The sequence below is a fragment of the Lampris incognitus genome, chromosome 3 (genome assembly GCF_029633865.1).
Source record: "Lampris incognitus isolate fLamInc1 chromosome 3, fLamInc1.hap2, whole genome shotgun sequence".
NCBI lineage: Eukaryota > Metazoa > Chordata > Actinopteri > Lampriformes > Lampridae > Lampris > Lampris incognitus.
The window spans coordinates 70,388,109-70,412,716 of NC_079213.1; the positions used below are offsets into that span (position 1 = coordinate 70,388,109).

The 24,608-nt window shown below is 43.8% G+C and overlaps 1 protein-coding gene across 1 annotated transcript; it reads left to right on the forward strand.

The window, feature by feature from the left end:
- The first annotated feature begins 8,268 nt into the window (after positions 1-8,268).
- ivns1abpa (influenza virus NS1A binding protein a) lies at positions 8,269-24,076 on the forward strand. The gene is made up of 15 exons (XM_056275918.1): positions 8,269-8,449; positions 13,935-14,236; positions 14,444-14,578; positions 14,915-15,084; positions 15,548-15,623; positions 16,914-17,087; positions 18,049-18,174; positions 19,780-19,890; positions 20,454-20,595; positions 20,837-21,061; positions 21,454-21,575; positions 21,663-21,789; positions 22,025-22,156; positions 22,393-22,566; positions 22,865-24,076. Exons 3-15 carry the CDS (start codon positions 14,468-14,470, stop codon positions 23,125-23,127), a joined length of 1,953 nt encoding a protein of 650 aa, XP_056131893.1. The 5' UTR covers positions 8,269-8,449; positions 13,935-14,236; positions 14,444-14,467; the 3' UTR covers positions 23,128-24,076.
- Positions 24,077-24,608: the final 532 nt, after the last annotated feature.

Genomic DNA, 24,608 nt, shown 5'->3' on the forward strand with positions numbered 1-24,608 from the left:
TATGCAAATTACCATGACCATTAACTAGAGTTACAATGTCCATGTGTACTTTTCATAGAGGATTGGGGAATAGTTACAATCACAGCATTGTAAGATGGCAACAAATGTACTCTTACCCCCCCCCCCCAGTTCGGGGATGATCGTTCCCTCTTCACATAGATGGCCTCTGGCGTTCCTCCCTATCAAGGATGTGCACATCCTCATCCTTGAAAGAGTGGCCACTGGCCCTGTAGATGGGTGTAGACCGTGGAGTCCTGGCCTGATGAGGTAGCTCTTTTGTTTTGTGCCATCCTCTTGGCCGGTCAGTGTCTGTTTGGTTTCCCCAATGTATAAGTCATGGCAATCCTCCTGGCACTTAACAGCATACACTATATTGCTCTGTTTGTGCCAGAGGACCCAATCCTGGATGGACCAACTTCTGGTGCAGCCTGTTTTGGGGTTTGAAAGCAACTGAGACACAGTGTTTGGAAAACTGGTGCACTGGGCATCCTCCCGGCTTTGACAAACACCCAGTTAGGATCTACTACTACTTTTTTGGGGGGGGGTTGCGTGCTCATCCACTTCTATCTGGGGGGGGATAGCGTGCTCCTCCCATGCGCTACGTCCCCCTGGCGAAACTCCTGACTGTCAGGTGAAAAGAAGCAGCTGGCGACTCCACATTTTATTGGAGGAGGCATGTGGTAGTCTGCAGCCATCCCCGGATCGGCAGAGGGTCTTGGAGCAGCGATCAGGACTGCTCAGAAGAGTGGGGTAATTGGCCGGATACAATTGGGGGGGGGGGGGAAGGGAGGGAGGGAGGGATAAAAAAAATAGCCTCGAGTAAAAGGGTCCAATCAGTATTGCAGCTGCTTATTACAGCGCCCCCATGTGTCCGATCTGTGTCATATTTGGTACATGGATTTTATGTGCCACAAATAATAAGCATGTCAAGTTTCATGAAGCTCGGCCAGTCACACTAGCAAATATTATCTACTGAGTTTTGGTTGGCTGTTTGGCGGCCATTTTGGTAATCCAGCCAATCGCCACTTTAGGCAGTGTAGCTAAATGGGTCCAAATAAGTATACCAAATTTGAGATTTTTAGCTCAAGCGGTTTTTGAGATATTGACGTGTTAATTGTAACGCCCCCTATGGGCGAAATTTCACAAAATTTTGCGTGCTTCCAAAGAATGTTGTGGCGATTGTGCGTGATAAGTTTCGTTAAGTTTGGACAGTCACATCACCAGATATAGGCAATAGAATCACTATGGGCCACAATTTGAATACAAATAGTACCTTGTTTGTAATTTAGTTCAATTCTTAGTGAGATTGATACCCAAAAAACAATTGTATTTCTCACTAAGTGGAGGCATCATTATTTATAAAAAGAGAGTTTAATTCAATGTGCCAAAATAGTACAATACTTACCCCATATAACTATTACACCACACAGCCATTTTAGCTAGATGGGCCAGGTCCTAGAGATGTATTTGATTTAACATCTCAAAAGCGTTACAACTTGAGGTATCTCATTCAAAATGCCATCTGGTTGTTGGCAAACACCAGACAGATGGTCATGAGACGCTCACTGATGCCCACAGGAAGTTCAGACAGGTGGCTGATGATCTGGCTCCTAATAGCAAATCCAACATCATGGATCCTGGGCTCATTAGAAGCTTTTCCTTTCCAGAAGAAAGCATAGCCACCCTTCTCCTTCAGTTGACCTTCCTCTGCCTGTCGGGTTTCAGAAAGGGCAGCTATGTCAATCTGGCATTTCTTCAGTTCTCTAGCGATGACCGCAGTTCTCCTCGCCGGTCTGTCACTAGTTGCACTATCCATCAGTGTGCACACATTCTCGGCTCCAAAGTTCATGTTTCTGTGTTTCTGACCACATGTGGTGATCCCTCTGAACGCAGTAATCCAGTCAGGAGGTTTGAGGCAGGCCATTTTTAGGGCACCTTTTCTAGCCCCTTCCCCCAAGTGCGGTGAGCAAAGTGGATCCTAAAGAGGGCTGCTCAGTTGTGGGTGCAGCTACTGAAGGGCTCTTTCTACCTCGTTCCAAGAGCCCAGCAACTGAATATAGCACCCACCGCCTGATGTTCCGGCTCATGATTAGGGGCTTCCAGATCTCACAATCCTGCCCCCATTGCCACTTGCCGGTCACCAACTTAATCCGGGATGTTAGGGTGGATTCCCTTTATGGAGGATGCCTGTGCGTAACTTTGTTTAATGTGGGAAGACTGTTCACAGACAGCCACCACATGGTCCTTGACAGATCTGGGTCAGGATCCAGTGACATGGAGTCCCAAGACAACTGGGGACCCATTTCTGCTGCAGCCTTCCTCTGCTTTCCCAGCTGACGATCCTCTAAAGTTAGCCATCATCCTTCGCCTGTTCCACTGTTGAGGTCTTGGTTGGATTGCTCTCTGTCAGGGACCTACCCCTTGACCTTACCATCATGGGTGACCTTACCAGGAGCATAGCTTCAGATGGCATTGCTCTCAGGATCTCAGGACCATGCAAGCTTCTCCACCAACAAAAGGTGACAATCCATGGAGAAGAGTTAGCACATAGGAACCGAATCACTGAACTATCTCTGGGCTAGGCAGTGACAAGCTATAGGGAGATATGGGTTCACATTTGCATACCCATATGTTGTGTTAAAATTATACGAGATTGTTGTGTTAGATTAATTTACTGATACCAGTTATGATAGTGGTAAATGAATTGCTATTTGACCACTCCAAATCCCAGAGATCTATTTGAAATTCAACAAAAATGCCGCTGCTTTTGTCAGAACCCAAAACACAAAAACTACAGCGGTTAGGGTTATAGGGGGCAGTAGAAGGGAGAAGTAAGAAAATTACATGTAAAAAAGCAGTGAGGAAAATAAAGAGAGCTGATGTAGACGGTTACTGAGCAGTCGTGTCGTTTCTGCTGTCTGATATGTGGATAAATAACTGTTAGAGCTAGGGTAGTTTTTGGGTTTTCAAATATATGTAAGTGACCGGCATTCTCCTGGGAGGCCAGACCAGCCAGAGCTAGCATCTTGATAACATGACTCACGCAAGAAAAACTTGGCCCATAGGAATGCATTGAATACAACTTCGTGGTGCTGGACAAGAAAATTTCAGTGACATCGTGCCCCCCAGCACGATTTCATAGATTAAATTTCATGGCAATGACACCAAATCTCGTGATACACCAAATCTCGTGATACCAGGCTGAAAATGGAGCTCATGGGGAATATATGGATAGGTGGAATCTGCTTTTATATAAACAAAGATTGGTGTACAGATGTCACAGTGTTGAAGAACTCATGCAGCCCTCACATAGAGACCATTTTAATTTACTGTAAACGATTATAGTCACCGCGGGAGTTTTCATCATTTACTCTGGCTGGTGTCTATATTCCACCCCAGGCCTGTGTTAGTGAGGCGTTACAACACCTGGCTGACCAGATAATAAACATGGAGCACAAACATGCAGACTTGCCTCTCATTATCCTTGGGGATTTTAACAGAGCAAACCTCAGCCACAAACTGCCAAAGTACAGACAGCACGTTAAACGTCCCACCAGGGACAAAAACACTCTGGATCATTGCTACACTATATTAAATGACGTCTATCGTACTGTCCTTCCTCCACGTAGCCTTGGGATTCCCTGAGCACTGTCTGGTTCATCTTCTCCCAACCTACAGGCAGAAACTAAAATCTGCAAAGCCTGTTGTTAAAACTGAGGAGATGGACCATCAAGTCAAAACTGAAGCTTCAGACCTGCCTTGACTGCACTGACTGGAGTGTTTTTGAGGCTGCAACTACAGACCTGGATGAACTTACTGACACTGTGATGTCTTACATCAGCTTTTGTGAAGACTTGTGTGTGCCTACCAAAACTTTCTGCACCTTCAATACCAATAAGCCCTGGTTCACAGCAAAACTCGGGCAGCCCTCATCAGGCCAAAGAGGAGGCCTGCAGGAGTGGAGATAGGATCCTGTACAATCAAGCCAGAAACACACTGACAAAGGAGATCAGAGTAGTCAAAAGGGGCTACACTGAAAAGCTGAAAAACGGGTTTTCAGCTAATGATCCTGCATCTGGGTGGAGAGGCCTGCAGGACATCATCAACTACAGGAGACCATCCCCCCACATAGCAGAAAACCATCAACTGGCTGACAACTTGAACATATTTTACTGCAGGTTTGATGAGCTCACTCTCCCTCTCCTCGCCCTCTCTGGCCACATCACACAACCAACTGCACCCCCTGCCAACCCCTCAACCCCTCTCCACTGACCCTCCACCTCTACTCAGGATCTGTGAAGAGGATGTGTGTCAGCTCAACCAGAGACAGAAGAACAGGAAGGCAGTAGGTCAGGACAGCGTGCCTCCCTCCTGCCTGAAAGTCTGTGCTAACCAGCTGGCTCCCATCTTCACACTGATTTTCAACAGATCACTGGAGCTGTGGGAAGTCACCTCCTGCTTCAAAACTCCACTATCATCCCAGTCCCCAAGAAACCTTGTTTGTCAGGATTAAATGACTACAGCCCCATCGCTCTGGTGTTTGTGGTCATGAAATCATTTGAGAGACTGGTGTTGGTCCACCTGAACGACATCATATGCCCCCTACCTTTCCTACCAGGCAAATAGTTCAGTGGATGATGCAGTCGTCATGGGACTGCGTTACATCTTGAAACACATCGACTCCCTAGGGACATACGCTAGGGTCCTGTTTGTGGACTTCAGCTCAGCATTCAACACCATCATCCCAGACATCCTCCACTCCAAACTCACCCAGCTCACTATACCAGCTCCCACCTGTCAGTGAATTAAAAACTTCCTGACAGACAGGAGACAGCAGGTGAGGCAGGGGAAAATCATGTCCAGCAATCAGCACTGGCGCCCCACAGGGATGTGTGCTCTCCACTCTGCTCTTCTCCCTCTATACAAATGACTGCAGCTTAGGAGACCCATCTGTTAAACTCCTGAAGTTTGCAGATGACACAATGATCTCATCTGGGATGGTGACGTGTCAGCATATGTTGAACAGCTGACCCTCTGGTGTGGTCATAACAACCTAGAGCTGAGCATGCTCAAAACTGTGGAGATGACAGTGAACTTCAGGAGGCCCCCCAAAACTGCCCCCCTCACCTCACCATACTCAACAGCACTGTGTCTACTGTGGAAACCCTCAGGTTTCTGGGTTCCACAATCTCCCAGGACCTAAGGTGGGCGTCCAACACAGACACAATCATCAAAAAGGCCCAGCAGAGGATGTACTTTTTCCGTCAGCTCAGGAAGTTCAACCTGCTTCAGGAACTGCTGATTCAGTTCTACTCTGCAATAATCCAGTCTGTTCTCTGCACATCCATTACTGTCTGGTTTGGCTTGGCCACAAAACAGGACAGGAACAGATTAGGATGAGGACTAGGAGAGTCAGAACTGCAGAAAAAAAATCATTGGTGCCAACCTGTCCTCCATTCAGGACTTATACACTCACCGGCCACTTTATTAGGCACACCTGTCCGACTGCTCGTTAACGCAAATTTCTAATCAGCCAATCACATGGCAGCAATTCAATGCATTTAGGCATGTAGACATGGTCAAGACAATCTGCTGCAGTTCAAACCGAGCATCAGAATGGGGAAGAAAGGTGATTTAAGTGACTTTGAACGTGGCATGGTTGTTGGTGCCAGACGGACTGGTCTGAGTATTTCAGAAACTGCTGATCTACTGGGATTTTCACGCACAACCATCTCTAGGGTTTACAGAGAATGGTCCGAAAATGAGAAAATATCCAGTGAGCAGCAGTTCTGTGGGCGAAAATGCCTTGTTGATGCCAGAGGTCAGAGGAGAATGGCCAGACTGGTTCGAGCTGCTAGAAAGGCAACAGTAACTCAAATAACCACTCATTACAACCGAGGTATGCAGAAGAGCATCTCTGAACGCACAACACTTCGAACCTTGAGGCAGATGGGCTACAGCAGCAGAAGACCACACCGGGTGCCACTCCTGTCAGCTAAGAACAGGAAACTGAGGCTACAATTCGCACAGGCTCACCAAAATTGGACAATAGAAGATTGGAAAAACGTTGCCTGGTCTGATGAGTCTCGATTTCTGCTGCGACATTCGGATGGTAGGGTCAGAATTTGGCGTCAACAACATGAAAGCATGGATCCATCCTGCCTTGTATCAACGGTTCAGGCTGCTGGTGGTGGTGTAATGGTGTGGGGGATATTTTCTTGGCACACTTTGGGCCCCTTAGTACCAACTGAGCATCGTGTCAACGCCACAGCCTACCTGAGTATTGTTGCTGACCATGTCCATCCCTTTATGACCACAGTGTTCCCATCTTCTGATGGCTACTTCCAGCAGGATAACGCGCCATGTCATAAAGCTCGAATCATCTCAGACTGGTTTCTTGAACATGACAATGAGTTCACTGTACTCAAATGGCCTCCACAGTCACCAGATCTCAATCCAATAGAGCACCTCTGGGATGTGGTGGACCGGGAGATTCGCATCATGGATGTGCAGCCGACAAATCTGCAGCAACTGCGTGATGCTATCATGTCAATATGGACCAAACTCTCTGAGGAATGTTTCCAGTACCTTGTTGAATCTATGCCACGAAGGATTAAGGCAGTTCTGAAGGCAAAAGGGGGTCCAACCCGGTACTAGCAAGGTGTACCTAATAAAGTGGCCAGTGAGTGTATATCTCCAGAGTCGGGAAACGGACAGGCAACATCACTGCAGACCCATCACACCCTGGTCACAACCTGTTTCAACTCCTCCCCTCTGGTAGGCGCTACAGGGCACTGTACACAAAAACAACCAAACACAAGAACAATTTCTTTCCGCAGGCTGTCACTCTGATGAACACTTAACATTGTCATAATAAATCTAAGCACACTGTATATACTGTATATTGTACGTATACATGCCTATTCTGTCATGTCCACCTACCTCATGTATACAAGTAACCCTGATATTATATTTATTCCAACTTCTTTGCACTCTGCACCATTGCTTTCATGGTTCAACTGTATATAGTCATTCCTTGTATATATTCCTGAAGACTGTTTTCCTGTTATTCTATGTAAGGAGATTGAGGGTCACGAAACCAGAGTCAAGTTCCATGTATTTACAAACATACATGGCCAAATAAAGATGATTCTGATTCTACTAAAGTACAGTAGAGTTAGATAGACACTGATGAAAGAAATGACAGACAGACGAGACAGACTGATATTGATGAAAGGATTGACAGAGACAGACAAGACACATATATATATATTTTCATAAACACACACACGCATACTGAGAGATTTCAGGAGAAATACACATAAGGAAACTTAAGCGTCTGGATGCTTAGAAAGCTGCCCTTCGCAGTTATGACAATAGCATGAATAAACAACTATGTTTATTCTGTCAGAAATGCACCCTCCTAAACTGGCGACGACAACAGTTCATAAATGGACCAATGGGCTTTTATTAACAGATTACCCTATATTTGTTCAGCCTGATCTCTGTATTGACAACCCTGCAGCCTTGGTTGCTTTTGCTATGGTTCCTGACACAATGGACAGTGTGCTTGTTGCTGTAACTCAATTGCTATTGTACTGGTGTCACTAAATTAACACTGCGAGTATAGTTTCACACACAAGCATCTACAAAGGTCTGTGAGATGGCTGACATCCATCATTCATGATTTCTAGTAATCCTTATCCATTAATCTAATTACTGACGTACGGAGATAGTGTTAAGCTTTACCAGTCAAGCTGAATGGGCCTATCTCCATCTTTGATGACGTTTGCCTAGTAGAGCATTCTAGCTCAGCTTAGATTTTCCCTCTTTAGAAGGAGACGGGCGTTGAAGGATTTGTCCATGCTCTTTCAGACGTGCTCTCGTGCTCCGCATGTGGAGGAGGTGAAAATAACACTTTGACACATGCCAGAAGCGTTTTAAGTTTATCGCAATTGGGACTGAATAAAGCTGTTATTATAAGAAAAAGGAGTTGACATCTCTCAGAGGAATCAGAATCAGAAATGTATTGCCATGTGCATTACATGCACTAGGAATTTACCTTGGCATTGTTTGTACAATTACGAGAGCAAGAAAATACCGTCTTAAATGAAATAAAATAAGTATGTTATATGTATATATATATATATAACATCTAGAAAAAAATGCAACACCTCTCTCTCCCTCCTCCCACTCATGTTGACGTCACTGCCGGTATGCCGCCCTTCCACTTAAGCTGAGAAGCGCGCCTTCCGGCTCCCCACCGGTCAGTTAACGCCAGCTGCGACCAGACAGGGAGCAGACGATTTTCCGAAAAGGCAGGAAGGAGGTTCTGTTCGTGCGACATCCTGTGCCTGCAGCCGCGTACGCATTTTCGCCGTAACCCAAACCAACCAGCTGTGAATTCACTATAAATATGTCTAATATCGTCTGCTATCAAACGCCTCGGGTAAGCACGAATCTCCTTTGTGAGCGATGTGTGTGTGTGTGTGTGTGGGGGGGGGGTGACTGTTGGCTTTGTTAACCTTGCAGAGCCGTCGCGGCGTAATGGTTATGCGGTCGACAGCGGTTGCGATTATGGTTGTTTAGAAATGTGTAGTTATTTTTATTTGCATCGCCATTGAGCGGACCGGTACGGATGCCGTGGTCCAGAAGGAAGGGACGGATGCTGAACGCCGTTGCCCACCGCGGGGTACCGCGCAATGTCACCATCAAACGTGGCTAGCTGCGCACAAGGACGTCTTTATAACTAAAGGGGGTGGTAAAAAAAAAATCAGTGTTTTTAAACAGCGGCGTCGTCAATTTAATAAAGGGAAAGGTCGAATAGTGGGTTGTATTTAGTACCGATTGACGGCGACGAACGCCGTAGGTGTTCATGGCGAGCGGGTCGGGATAACGTTAGCATTCGGTCAGGAAAGCTAGCCTGTTAAAACCCGCGCTAGTTTTACACCCGGCGGCGGCGCCTCCAGGCAGGGACTACTGGCCGCTATGTGGCCATTGTCGATGCGGCTTAAAAACAGCCTAGCAGTTAAGCAAGTTCCCTTGTCTGTGCTTAAGTATGATCCATGTTAAGTCGTGTTAATCAGGGTTTTTTTTCTTCTTTTTGGCTCCCATTACTGACCTAGTTTTTGGCGGCGGGATGCACTGTGCTTGGGGATTTTAGATTTGCTGGCACGCATCCATCGAGAATGCCAACGGTGTTCTACACTACTAGACCAGGCGAGGACCTGATGACATGCGATGCAAAGAGGTGGATCATAGATTGGTGGGGGGAGCAATCTCCAAACGTGTCTACTCTAGGTTGGCACCCTGGCATGGGAACATGCTGTCCCTTTCCTTTCCTTATTGTCGTTTTGTGCCAGATTCGTTGCTCAAACCCCGCAGCTTTTAAATAAAATCCGAACCCTTGCTGTGACGAGAACATCTGCTGTGTGAAAGTTGAATTCATTGTTGGATTTAGTTCTCATTAGTTGTCTGGTTGGCCGATACCAAGTCAGAGTCCGGAAATGTGTGACATGTTAAAAGATGCGGAATTGGTTCTTTGCTAGCAGCCTTTACGGAGGCTATTCCTAGGCTGCCAAACACACTTTTTCCTATAATATACTGGTTTCTGAATTTCACATCGGGGTATAGGCTTCTGGGCTCCTCATTTATCTGATCTGTCGGTGCAATGTAATATTTGCCTTCCCGTGATCACAATCCCTACCCTTAATTATTCTCGTAAATAATTGGTTCATCACAGACGGCTCCTTGGAAATTTTGTTGCAGTGTAATTCCATTGCTAAAGAAGTGATTTGACCTGGAGTTGCTTTGATTTAGAGCCCCCCCCCCACACACACAACACTTTTCAGCCAGCCATCCCGGGGCAAAACTGATTCGTTCTTATGTCTACTCCAGCTACTTATTGTGTCTTAATGACATCCCCACTAAACAAATGTGCTTAGATTGTCCTGCTTTGAAACAGAAGATATTGGAATTGTGCTTGACATGGCAATCCTTCTTTCCATCAATGGGGCATCCACCCAGCTCTGGTTGTTCAGTGTACATCCTGCAGCTTTGTGCTTGACCAGTCAAATGGAAACGGGGGTGGGGGGGTGAGAGAGAGACATGAACACTCTTGTTCTTTCTCTTTTGTTTTTGCCCCTTCCCACTCTGTATTGCCCAGTTTATGTCAAAATAGTTCATCCTGTCTCTATCTGCCTGGCTTTCACATGTAGACATTGCATCACTGTTCCAGTATGGTTCCCCTGACCACGTTTGTGATTAAGTGCTTAACAAATATCCATAGTAGGCTTAGTAGCAGGGTGGGCCCACTTGCTGTTGACACACTTATTATTAACAGAGTATTCGTAATGCAGCTGTTTTCCTTCCCATTGTCTAATTCTGTGCTGCAGTTCAAAATCAGTGTGTTGGTTAATGGATTCAGTTTTTTTGTTTCTGCTTTTTATAGACTGTAGCCACAAACAGGAATTCTCTAGTCTTCATTTTTAGTTCCCATCTCTGGAGTTGGGGGTTTTATGTGGTCTAACTTAATTGTTTTGTCTTTCACTGCTAGTTTGACATCCAATAATTCTATTGGACTCTGCAAAAGGAGGTTTATTTTTATTAGAGCTAGACACTGAAGAGATTACATAATGTGTAGACAAGAAAGAGGGGCAGTGGTTTTTTGCATGGAAGTAGATTGTGGAGAAACAAGTGTGGCATGAGGAATGGGATGAGGTGGAGTGATAGACCCAATCTAGAGAAAGAGTTTGGATTCAGCATAGCACTCACAAGAAGCCTCTCGCCAGATGTTACATAACACAGCAAAAGTGGGTCAGTTTCCACCACATCCACTCTGTGTGGGTAGTGGCCTCCCATGCCAGCTCTGACTGTACATGTTGTACAGTTTCATACAATAAGACTCTTTATTCTCGAGCATGTACCAGCATGCCTTTATAGTACTCCATGAAACATTTCTGGTGCTGTCTGACATGCTTCTTTGAGTGGTAAATTGGCTAGTCCACAATTTTTGCATTTGTATGGCTAGTCACTACTGCACAGGAGTTAAAAAGAGCCCTCCTGCATTCACATTTAGTGGACTTTTAGGCAGGGGACACGCCCCATTGTGAAAAAACACATAGCTTGCTTTAAGCTGTAGTCATGTGGTGTGCTGTTCCTTTCCACGGTGAAAGCAATGAATTTTTCATGGTTCGATTTCTTCTTTCTCATCTAGACAGCTGTACCCTTCACCCTTTTTTGTACATTTTGCTCATTTTATGGTGTTATGCAATTCTTGTATGTAGTGAATGGTAAAAAAAAAAGGGTGGCCATGCTGTAATTTTCCTTGGGTGTAAGTTTTATCTGAAAACCTCCTCATTGTTATAAACGGTGTTCTAGAATGTGTACAGTAATTTTCCACCAAGAAGTTTTATCTGAAAACCTCCTCACTGTTATAAACAGTGTTCTAGAATGTGCATGGTAATTTTCCACCAAGAAGTAATGACTGGTTGCAATTTCCTCACAAGTTCTGTCACAATGTTGGCTTGTGTAACGTCTACAGGTGCTTTTACTGCAAGGAGAACTCAGCATAGACTGAGTAAATGGCATGTGTGACTCGCCACACTTTCTATAGGTTGGGTGTTGGTACTGACTTCTGGTATACCAGTCAAACGAGTTGGCTGTCACTTTTACACAAATGCTGCTCCTTTTGTTGGATTTTTTGCTAAAAAGGCATAGCAAATTCTCTGAAATTATAATCTAAATTACTATTGCTTTAATGCAAAGTGTTCATGCCAAGAGACTTTTAATTGGCAGTTTTGAACAGCAGAGGGGCCCGATGCAGAATGAAAAAGAGAATAGTAGTGTAAAAGTTTCCTGCACATGGTTTTGAGTTTTTAACAATGTCTTTGTTAGCCTTTCCTTCAAGCTGTCAGACTGTGGAAAGACTCTGGTCATTATTTCCATTGAGCAGCCTGTTCATTTGCTCCTGTATTTTCTGGCTATTATGGCTTCTTGGTCTGGACACTACCTATGGCCTATGCATGCTTCAACTGGCCCTGGAATGGCATGAGATTAAGCTGCCATAGATATTCTTTATTAATCATTCATGACTTCACCAGCCACGTTGTAAAACGGAAGATCCATCCACCAGTCCACTTGCTTCAGAAAGTCACTTGTTAGATGATTAGGTACTGGGATCAGCCCAATGTTGGCCAGTTTGTAAGTGGTCTCTGTTGTCATTTCCCAAAGTTTGGGGGTTATACCTACTCCTCATCTTGGCACAAAGAGCACTATCTTTTAAACTGTGAATTGGGACTCAGAAATTGCTGCACTTTAGTCTTTGGTCCCCACAAAAGAACTAGTGTGTTTTTTTAGACTGAAATTCTAAGAGCCCAGATATAATCTCTTATTACTAGGGTCATATTGTCTACTTCCTCAGCAGGTTTGTCACACCATTTATTTTACGTCTCCCTGAATTAACGTATTCAGTGCCTTGGTAGGAGTCTTTGATTTTTAGGATACGTTTGGCTGCACAATCATTTCCATTTGGTTACATATTGGACCACAAAAAGAAATTTTAATGATGTAGGTTTCCTTTTCATTTCCTGTTCTTGACTGTTTCAAATAAATAGTTTGCTGTCCTTTGAAATTAACATGTTGCTTCAAGAGTGAACAGAAGATGGCAACAGGACCTGCAGGCCTTGTCATCAATGAGCACCGGTGTGAGAATATACACTTGCATACATTGGCATTTTTCCTGTGCCAGTGAAAGCAGCTGCTCTGACAAGTACATTGCATGTGCAATAAATCAGCTATTTTGTAACAAGCTGGAATTTCAAGTAAGTTGTGCATGCACACTCGCACGCACAACCGTAAAGTTGTGTGTCCCAGAAAAGACTTCCCGTGTGGTGTGTCAAAATAATTTCAGAATTTATAGGATAGCTGCTGTGGTTTCTTGTCTGTGCTCTGAGAGAGTGATCAGTAATTGCAGTGGGACTTTTATGTAATAAGCCCCAGACTGCAAATGACTGTGACCCCTCTTGTTCTTTTGCTTTTTCTTTGCTGACCAATTTATTTTTAGCAGGCAAAAAATTATCATTAGTACAGACAGTCATGAGTCTGTTTGGATGGGGAATTTGGAAGTTGTTTCTTTTGTGGCCAGTTAGTCTCAATTAAGTATTAGAACAGCTAGACCATGTTGAAATGGAGGAATATTTTCGGGTGGGTTTTTTGAAAATGCATAATTAAAGCAGAAAGGGAATTTTTACATGCTGAACTATATATCAACAATATCATTTTTATGCAGTTGAGTGGCCAAAAATCTTAGCAATTTACTGTTACAACATTGTGATAGTTTACATTTTCTTGAAAGAATATACAAAAATTAGATATCTTTAGGGTGGGGCCACCCTAAAGGGGTGTTTCCTATGTGAATAAGGGGCTTGGCCTAAGGGAGAACGGAGGAGGTGGAACTAGGAGCTTGAACCGGATTAGACGGCCTGGCCATGTTACACGTGGCAGCAGGTGTGGAAACTTGGAAGGGCTAAATGGCAATGCATGTGGGGGGAGGGAATTAAAAGGCCTGGGTTTAGCTACAGAACTAGCAAAATGTATGTGTTGAGGATCATAGAATAAAGTGCTTAATTCTTCATACTTTTAAAATTAGTTTCTCCTAGGTTGTGTTTTAGTTTGTGTAGTATGGCAACTGGCTAGGCTTGTTTCTGATCTTTACTGCATGGTAAAAAGGATATAAAAGAAGCAGGCGGAGGGGTAGTGAGTTAAGCTGCCATGTTTCAAGCTGGGATGTCTTTAATTTAAACACGTTTATCTGACTTGTGCTGGAGCAGCCAGAGCCAAGAACAAGCGGCATTAATTTCAAGTTGGGATCTCCATTTTGTTTGGATCCAACTGAAATTACAAAAACTCATTTGTTTCTCTTTTTCTCTCTCTAGGTTATAATGCATGAACAACACAGAAAAAGTACAACTCTATAGCCAACGGGTTCCCAAGGACTTGATTACAGTCGCTTCAAGCCTGATAGTTTGTGTCTGTGCGGCTGCTCCCCCCTCTCCCCTCTGCTCACGCCCGTCAAGTCAACTGGCATTGCTTCTGACAACTTCCCCGTCTCTCTGCCCTGGTAAAGAAGACTCAGGTTCCCCTGTGGTATCCGTCTACTTTGCTTGTTGCCCTCCCTTAGTTTCGTCTTCTCTGCTCTGCACTAGCACTTCCCTGGATTTACGTCATTATCTATTAGGTAAGGCCATCACCAATGCATGGAACAGATTACACACTTGTATACAATGCACATGTTACAGGCACCTAATCTTAATCCTCATTGTGGTCATGCATTAATAAAACCAGAGCAATAGCATGCATGTGGGACATGCAGTCCCACATGCATGTCAAAGACTAGCATGTGGGATCGTATTGACTAGCTATTAACGTGTCCTCTTGTCTTCAGGCTTTGTATCCAAATTCAACAGAGATGATTCCAAACGGCTATTTGATCTTTGAAGATGAGAGTTTCCTTGATTCCACTGTGGCCAAGATGAATGCCCTGAGAAAGAGCGGACAGTTCTGTGATGTTAGACTGCAGGTATGGCTCAGTCAACACTGATTCCCCACAGACCTCATTAAAGATTCATCTGGTTTGGCGCCCCATCATACTAAACCCTCAGACTTTGATGTTCTGTCATTATCTACCAGCTCACATACCAAAAATGAGTGTCTTTAGACATGCCATTGCTGTAACACTCATGTTGACAACCTGTCCCTGCAACTAGTATGAACCTCTTAAAGGACTGGTTATCTAACCAACCATGAACAGGCATTAAGGGTTGTTATTGAGCGGGTGTTTTGTCCCCTTTATAAAGATGTCAAAGGTCAGGAATACAAATTAGGAAACCTCTTCTGTTTCTCCTCTGTTATTCAGGTGTGTGGTCATGAGTTGATGGCTCACCGTGCTGTACTGGCTTGCTGTAGCCCTTACCTGTTTGAGATCTTTAACAGTGACATTGAGCCCCATGGAATTTCTCATGTCACCTTTGAGGACCTGGACCCAGAGGCTGTGGAGATCCTGCTCAACTACGCCTACACTGCCCAGTTAGTAGCGTTGCCTCCCTCTTGACTTGTAACTTTTTAGCCCCTGACCTTCAATCGTAGTTTCCTGACATTACATGATCACTTAGGAGAATGAGCTGCAACTTCTTTGGGATAACCTGCAATGGGACATTGTGTTTTTAAATTTCAAGCTGGTATTGATTTAAAGGTGCTTCACTGGCATTAAAAAGGGTATTTCTTAAAATGACAAAATTAAGGCACATTGTTAGAAACTGACACCGAGTCTCCATTTGCCTTCCTGAAATTGTGTGTCGATTTAAAAAAAAAAAATTGTAATAAAATAGAAAATGTTAAATGGCAGATGACGAGCAGAGAATCTGCTTTTGTTAATATACTTCGTTAATAAAGATAACTTTCTACCTTTACCCTTGGGGTTTACAGCCCCAAACCTCCAGTTTTTTCTTTGTGCATTTTAATGTCTGTTTGTCTTCTGTCTGTTCCTCAGGCTAAAGGCAGATAAGGAGCTGGTTAAGGAGGTTTACTCTGCAGCAAAAAGGTTCAAGATGGAACGAGTCAAGCAGGTAAAAAATCTAATGCCCTTAACTATTTTACTTAGCTGCGGTACTGTTACTATCCTTTTAAAGGCAAAGCATCTTCAAAAGAAAATACCTTTTATATGATGTTGGAGGCACCAGTGACACTGCTGGGTGCTGTTGCCCTAAAGCACTTAATAGTTTCATGTTACTTATGGAAATTTTTTAACACTAGAACAGCCAAGACGGTCATTAAGAACCTTTTGGATTTCAAAGTTTAATAACTTTGTGGGAAAAAGAAGAAGACAGACTTATCACTCCCTGAATTCTCCTAAAATTGCATATATTTGCATTTAAAATTAGTTTTAGATCAGTTGCACAAAAAAAGATATACCTAAAACGACTATGAGGGGTCAAAGTGACCGCTCGTAATTTGTGTGTGATCGTGCGTGTCATGTCACTATTTATAACTTGTTTTGGTCGCATCATTTCCTTTGCGAAGTTCATTGCTCTGTCGTAGAAAAAAAACCAGCGTTCTCCAGTGCGGCGAAATAGTCTAAATTTGATTTTTGGTTATTGCCAACATGTCTGGTTACAGACGCCATTACAGATGCACCATGACTACCACCGACGTGTTGCAGTATTTACAGGCGTTGGACAACAGCCATTTTAAATTGTTTGAAAAATAGTATTAAAAGTTGTTAAAATGTTAATTTGGGTGTCAGTTAGTTTCTTAACAGACATACTAACATATGTAATGTGTTAGTTAATGTGTTAATATCTCAATTGGGTATTTATGTTGACAGAATATAGAGTTTAAATACCATGGCAGTCAAAATGACCGCTCACAGTTGTTCTAGTAGTTTTTAAGTTCCGGTCGTTGTTTGGGACTGTTTCGGTATTTATTTTCAGTTCTTTTTTACAATTCATGTTTTATAGGCCTTGTTACGTTTGTGAGATTAGCAATATGTGTTTTCCGTTTTGTTTTTCAGGTAATATTTTCACTTTTTCCATTTTTTTATTCAAGTTTGACCATGTCTCTCTGAAGTTTAAATTGTTTAAAAATGGTATTACAGTTGTTAAAATGTTAATCTTGGTGTCAGTCGTTTCTGAACAGACATATTAACTTATGCAATGCATTAATATCTCAACTGGGTATTTAGCTTGACAGAATATAGAGTTTAAAAACTGGCGGTCATTTTGACCGTCCATGGTCGTTTTGGGTAGGAGTGAAATCCCGGTCATTCTAGTGTTAAAGCTTTATGTTGAGTCAAGCAAAAAGTTGACAAGGCAGCACGCTATTGTGTACTTCTAATCAATCTTCTTCTCAATACCCAGATTTGTGGGGACTACCTGCTATCTAAGATGGATTCCCAGAATGCCATTTCCTTCCGTAACTTTGCCAGCTCCATGGGAGACGGCCGTGTGTTGGCCAAAGTGGATGCTTTTATCCAAGATCACCTGCTGGATGTGTCAGAGCAGGATGACTTCCTTAAACTCCCCCGCCTCAAGGTGAGCCCTCTGAAGTATGCTGCTCACACTTTTGCCCCAGTGGGAATCGCACACTTTAGCCTGGCCCAGGGAGTCCCCACCCCCACCCCACGAAAGACAGCCCTGTGGAGAATTATCTGTGGTGACATTAAAAGGTGTTGCAGAACTAGTTATTTAACTTAAATAGATGGAAGATTCTGATTTTTCTAGCCATAAGATATCTATTCAAATTCCTCTGACTGTTTTTTTTCCTCTTCCTGCTGCTGTAAAGCCCGGTTGCTTATAAGTTCTTAGTTGGGCAACACATACTAAGCTATGGATTTATAGATTTATGACTTAAACTAGACTTTCAAATTAGCAACACTTAAGCACCTATTCCTCCACTTAGACTCTCCCACAGCAAATCCTGCTGAAAATGTATTTGGAGTCATAGATTAGTTGGGTTTAAAAGCCTTAGTAAAATATTATAATCCTGGCATGAAGCTTCCCCCAGAGATGTTAACTGATTACTGTATTGATCTTTGTTTAAAACATATTGACCACTGGCAGCTTTGAGTTGTAAACATATCACTAGCTTCTCCCCATGGCCATTTGTAGCAAGATAGAGTAGAAATGAAGATATTTCTTCAGACTTAAAAGCCAAATTGGTTTGCATAATTCAAATTACTCCACAAATAACTTAATTTTTTTCCCCCATTGAGCCATTCACCATGTCAGTGTGTTTTCCTTCCAGCTTATTGAAATCTTTTTGTTTTTGTCTTTTATTTAAATCTTTTCAAGTTCAATCAGACAGTAGACTCCGTTAAAAGATAAATCAAAATCAGTTATGTGTATTGTGTGGGTGCTCCGAAAGATTAAGACCGTAATATCAGGTTTTCTGGTTGAACTGTATCACTGAGTACTTGCCCATGTAATAAGCCAATTTTCTTATTTCTACTGCAGTGAGCCTAACTCCTGTTTTACCCATTCCTTACATTTCCAGTTAGAAGTAATGCTAGAAGACAACTTGACCCTGCCCAGCAATGGGAAGCTCTACTCCAAGGTACTCAACTGGGTACAGCGCAGCCTGTGGGAGAACGGAGACCGACTGGAACGACTTATGGAGGAGGTCAGTACAAGGGTCTGGAATCTCAATACTTGCCCTTCCCCATGCCCCCCACCCAATCCCTCTCTTTCCTGTCTTTGATTTTAAGAGGTCATTAAGGGGGCTGAACTAAAAATGGCGTGCCATTGCCATGGTGCTATGTCAGAATTGTTCTTTTTTTCTGGTTTGTTGAGGTTTTTGCAGTAAGACTCTGTACCCCTGAACCATACTACAGATTAGAGGTGAGCAGAAAAAAAAGAGCTGCTGTTTGCTCTTGTGTTTTTCCTGTTCTCTTTTTGGGTACGTGGTTGGTTCACACATAACCCCCCCTTCCAGTGTTACGGCGCCCTCCTCTCCTCAAACACACACAAGGCAGGTTCTTAGAGGTCTGTCCCTTCTCTCGGCTATCTTACTGTTGCGTCCATTTTATTTATTTTTTTCTGAGCAGGTGTATGTTTGTGTCACTCCATTACTAACAGGCACTCCTCCCCATTGATTTATTTCTCCTCTAGGTTTATTAGCAGCAGGAGGAGACCGCCACGAGGAGCCAGGACAGAGCCACCAGGGTAATGAGTCAGAGAGAAAAGAGGGAGGAGAGAACTACTGCTGCCTCATAGCAGCCCCCCCTCTCTGCAGCCAGGCAACAGTGTGCTCCCATCTGTCCACACACAGACACAACAGGCGTCCCATTCACATAGATATAAAAGCACACATCTACTTTTTTTTTCTTTTTTTTTTTAATGTCTACATCAGTGCCCCCCTCCTTGCAAACACATAGATGTAGACCTGGCCATAACCCATCAGCAGCAACCTAATCTTGTGCATTCAGCTGAAAACTTTTTCCAAAAAGATCCATAGACCCTTCAACTAAACGGACAACAAATTGTTACCATTCCCAAACCTTTTTTCCCTCATCGTTTTAAAAGTAAATTTTTGCAGTAGCTCAATATTTTTCAGTTCTCTATTTTAAGGTTGTTTATATAAAATTTTATATGTACATATTACAAATACCATGAATTTATAATTTCCTGTGGTACTACTCTAGTTGGTGGTTATTTTTTAATCTTTATTTTTTCAGCCTAATCTTGTAATGTCTGATTGGTGGACAATATGCAGGCACTTGCCTTATAGTTGTGTAGCCAAAGTGCTATTGTTGCTCTTCATCTGGATTTGAAGGCTGCCTTTTTTCCCCTCTGACTGGCATCATAATGACCAACTATCTCAGCTTAAAGGAGTGGTTTCCAAGCAGCAGTGGTGAAAGGAGGGTCTTAAGCTGCCCCTCGCTTTCATGCCTCAGCCCTGAAGATATTTCCAGATGCTGCCCCTAGGTCTTCACCAGCCCCCTTCCTTTTTTCCCCTCAGACACAAAAGGACGGGAGTGCCTCAGTACAGAGCGACTCGGCAGGCAGCATCTTGAACCCCAACATTTAACCTTCTCCCATGCAGCAGTCTTACTTTTTCTTAACTGAAGTGCTCCATTCAAGCGACAGAAGACCTGGGGCCTTCTCCCCCCTCAACCCCCCTCCCTCTAACGCTGTCCTCCTCCCTCTTTCCTTGTCATCGAGGCTGCTACCGTGTTGCCATGGAGACAGCCACGTGGATGTATTGCTGACACTGTGTGTCTTGCAGGTGCAAACGCTGTACTACTCAGCCGACCACAAGCTGGTGGATGGAGGGCTGGTGATTGAGGGGCACACTGAGGTGTTTAGTGGCGAGGAGGACCACCTACAGTTTGTGCAGGTACACAGCAGCTTGTGCCTTGCCTCAAAGAGACGTAGCGTCTACTAGTATTTGCTCGGCAGTGTGCAGCTTCGACGTCCAGTCTGTGCCTGGCTATAGCTAGATAGAATGCATTTAGTACTGCAAATTGTCTAGCAACAAGACATCACATAAGTCAGGGGATTGGCAAAGAAATGAAATGAAAAGCTTGCATAAATTGCTCTGCATTACAATACTGTAAAGCTTATAATCAAACCACATTGTGAGCTTCTTCTTTTTTTTTTTGTAGTACCAACCTTAATTAGATGAAGAGTGGCCAACTCAGCTTTTGTCCCTGATTTGGTTGTGATCAAACAATGTGCTTTTAGATTGTTCTTTAAACAGGGTTTTTGCTCTGCTTATTTTTTGGCTTTAGATGGGTATGTTAGGCCTCAGAACCGGGGCAAGCTGGAAGTAGCTCTGTTCCTTCAAAGCTTCCTATGAGCAAGTCTTATTAATGGAAGGGAGGTTTATGGGCATTTTGGCCTCTGGTGGACTTGTGGTGCTGCTGGCTTGGTGTCTGTAGCTGCACTGTGCTCTTGCAGAAAAACCCCCCTCGGGAGAGCACCCAGAGACAAATGAGCTGCAGCTCTTCAGGAAGTCTGTCACCTTCCAACCAAGCATCAAACACCCCCAAACAGACTGCCAGGAGAGAGTGGAAGTACATTGCTTCTGAGAAGACCACCAGTAAGTTTTGTTCCTTTTTATGAATGTGCTTGTGTGCGGAACTTTGGATGATGCTTGGAGAATACAGACTGATCTGTTTCCATTCCATTCAAAGATTCCAAGTGGCTTTGTTTTAAATCGCATGTCATCAATTTAACTTCAATCAAATGTCCTTGTCTGTATCAAGATAAAGATGCTTGTAGCAATATGACCAATTTCAATCAATATGTCATTTCACGCAACTAACATCTTATCCCTTCAGACAACACCTACCTGTGTCTGGCTGTGCTGGACGGCGTGCTGTGTGTGATCTTCCTGCATGGTCGCAGTAGCCCCCAGACCTCTCCCTCTGCCACCCCCTGCCTAATGAAGAGCCTCAGCTTCGAGGCCCAGCCCGAGGAGCTAGAGGAGCAGCCGCTGTCACCCATGCATTACGCTCGCTCAGGTCTGGGCACCGCAGCCCTGAACAGCAAACTCATCGCTGCAGGTAGGCTCTGTACCACACAAGAGTTTAAATTTGGCATAGTTAGTGTGGCATTATACACACATGGATACAATGTAGCTGGGTAGAGAATTTCAAGAAAATTTTTTTTCTTTTACTTTGGAAAACCTGGGACAGTCCTGCAACGTCAGAAGCAGTGTGTGTGTGTAACTGGCACAACCGTGATGGTTTTAAGGCCTAAGCTCTGTAGCAGTGCTCTACATCATTAAGTTTGGCTAACAGAAAATGGAGGCTGAGTGTTTACACGTGTCATGAAAAATCTTTATATTTGATTTTTATGGGAGCGAAAGAAGGAAACTTTGGAGCAAAACAGGAAATTCAGTAATGATCCACAGGACAGCTGGAACACTGATTGTCAATCTTGGTTTGTCCTGTAGGAGGGTACAACAGGGAGGAGTGTCTGAGGACTGTGGAATGTTATGACACCAAAGAGGACCGCTGGACTTTCATCGCTCCTATGCGGACTCCTAGGGCTCGCTTCCAGATGGCTGTGCTCATGGTACTATCTCTGCCCCCAGAAATTAGGCTTCTCCAGTCGGTTGACTAATGTATCATCACGTCTAACAGGAGTGTTTGTTCCTCATAGGGTCAGCTGTATGTAATGGGCGGCTCCAACGGCCATTCAGACGAGCTGAGCTGTGGGGAGACCTACAATCCACAGGCAGATGAGTGGACTCAAGTGCCAGAACTCCGGACTAACCGCTGCAATGCAGGTCAGCCCCTAATTTGTGGAATGACTGACAGATTCACTTTTTTTTTTTTGGTACCTATGCTGTAACATGGCAAGACTATTCCGATGCCATTTGTATACCATCCCATGACCCTTGATTTTATCATTTTACTGATACTTGGATTGCAAGTATCATGTTTTCCAGGGCTCAACTGATAGACTTATTCATTCTTGTGTTATTGGCTCTATGAATTGACCCTTTATCTCCTGTCCTCAAGGTGTCTGCTCCTTGAACAACAAACTCTTTGTTGTGGGAGGGTCGGACCCCTGTGGGCAAAAGGGCCTGAAGAACTGTGATACTTTTGACCCCGTGACCAAGACCTGGACCAATTGTGCACCCCTCAACATCAGTACGTGATTAATAGCCCTGCACACACTCTTGTGACTTTTTTTGACCTGATCTCATTCCCTAATTGTAATCCCAAACACCTAATGTTTTCCTTTGTTTGCTTGTAGTTTCCTAAACACTCTAAAATCAGCCCCCCCCCACTTCTGAGGATGTTTAATCGTTTTTATCTTCAATTGTGACATTTGTAGTAGGAAGGGGAATTGTAAAGCTTTAATCTTGTGTGCCCTATGTTGCCAGGGAGGCATCAGGCGGCTGTGTGTGAACTGGATGGCTTTATGTATGTGATCGGAGGGGCGGAGTCGTGGAACTGCCTGAACACCGTGGAACGCTACAACCCTGAGAACAACACCTGGACCCTGATTGCCCCCATGAACGTCGCCCGCAGGGGTGCCGGTGTAGCCGTCTATGCAGGTAAACCTCCATCGCTACTGCAGTTAGAGAGGAGATATGGGGGTGGTAGAACCAAACATGGAATCACTCCGGAATTGAAAGTCTCAGTAAGAGCCATCCTAGGTCCAAATTTCTGCTCCACAGCCATGACGGAGTGACTGGTGTATACTATAGCTACAATGTTTGTTTTTATTGGGGTGCACAAACTAACTATAAATGGGTAGAATCTTCTTTGTGTTTCAGTTTTGGTGCAAACCCTGTTTGGCAGGAATTTGCAATCCAATTTCACTGATGCTGACTTACCTTGCTGTTGTTCCAGGCAAGTTGTTTGTGGTGGGTGGCTTTGATGGTTCCCATGCATTACGCTGTGTGGAGATGTACGACCCCGCCCGCAATGAGTGGAGGATGCTGAGTAGCATGACATCCGCACGAAGCAACGCGGGCGTGGCTGTACTGGGCGACATCATCTGCGCCGTGGGTGGCTTCGATGGAAACGACTTCCTCAACACAATGGAGGTGTACAACCCAGAGGCAGATGAGTGGAGCGACTGTGCTGAGGCCCTCTCCTCTCCCTTTGCCTGAGGACGGGGAGTTCGACCACGGGGCACTTTTCTCCCCCAAACTAACAGGCTTAGTGACGTAATCGTGTTTTGTGATGTGTGTTCATGAGCGGATTTATGTGGGAGGGAGTGGGGGTGGGTCAATGGTTAAGAGTTCACAAGGGTAAGGGGTCTTCAGTGAAGACTGGCTAGTATTAGGTGGGTGGTTTGGGTTGCCTAAAGCAACATTACGCCTTTGCATATTGCATACAATTATTTCAGTGCTGTATATATTTTTTTCCTCATTTTTGTCGAATGCCAACATTTAATACATATTTAGTGCTTTTATTTCTCTTGACAGTTGAAAGGATGTATGTTTTCAGAAAAGATAGTTATTGTCAGTCACCTGGGAAAGAGCAGGGTATGAAGTGGTGACTTACTGGAAAATATTGTAGTTGCATTGATTTGAGTTGATTCAGAATTCTTTTTTTTTTCCCTCAATCTGTCATTTTGCTCACGTACTTAAAAGATCTGTGGTTTGAAGCCTTATTCAAAGTGTGAGTGGAGAAACGCCTCATGGTAGTTTGTGTCATTTTAAGCTAAAGCTGGATTGCTTTACGGATTCTATACGATGGCCTTTTTTATATTTTTATACACTGCTGATTTACCAAGAGAAGTAGCGAATGCACACGACAGCTCAGTCATTGAATTTAACCAGTGCCAGTTTTAGTAACTTTTGTGCGCACACCACGACACACACACGCACAACTACCATGCTTATGTACTTCTGCTAACAAAATCTTTTTGTTACAACTTTACTGATACACTTGTGTAGATGCAATTTACTGAATCTTTTTTTTCCCCTTCTTCTTGTGAGTGTTTTAAAAGATGTTCGGTATTGGCTTAGATTCTCTTGGGAGGAAAGTTGGAATGAGAACATCGTATCACATTTGTAAAAGTTATTTCTTAACTAATAAACCATTTCAACCAGAGTTTGGCTTCTGTCCATCCATTTTCCTCTCCATACATATGAATGGTAAAAGAAATTCAGCCAGCAGTTTTGCAACTACTGTGTCAATATTTGACCTTGTGTCAAGACACTGGTCATGTACTAACATACTGGTATCCATGTAAACGATATGCCTTAAGGTCAACAAATTCCCTACGTATCACTTTGTTAGCTCATATAGCTGTTACAAGTTGGAGTCGATGCCCCAAGTAACTAATGGCAAGTTTTGGTAAAGAAAGAAAGCGGGCAGAGAACTTTAGCTCTTAAGCAGTGGGGGGAAATGAAAAGGTGCATTGAGTGGAATATAATTTAGAGGAAAGCATGAGATTTTTTTCCACTCTGAGCCTTATTAAGTTATCTGGCTTTGGTAACCCAAGACTTGTTTCCGGGGCTTTCCTTAAAATGACTTCGACCCTGATTTGTTAAGACACCATCTGCATCGCTGCACTGGATTTAGTATGTCTCAATTTACCAACCCTAAATTTGACATCTTTACTTGCCCCAGCTCATCCATC

Bases quoted from the DNA above. Each gene is read 5' to 3' on its own strand.
- ivns1abpa (XM_056275918.1), top strand. From the start codon at position 14,468: ATGATTCCAAACGGCTATTTGATCTTTGAAGATGAGAGTTTCCTTGAT. The intron at 14,579-14,914 runs GTATGGCTCAGT...TCTGTTATTCAG, and splicing joins TCTGTGATGTTAGACTGCAG to GTGTGTGGTCATGAGTTGAT. The intron at 21,062-21,453 runs GTAGGCTCTGTA...TTTGTCCTGTAG, and splicing joins CAGCAAACTCATCGCTGCAG to GAGGGTACAACAGGGAGGAG.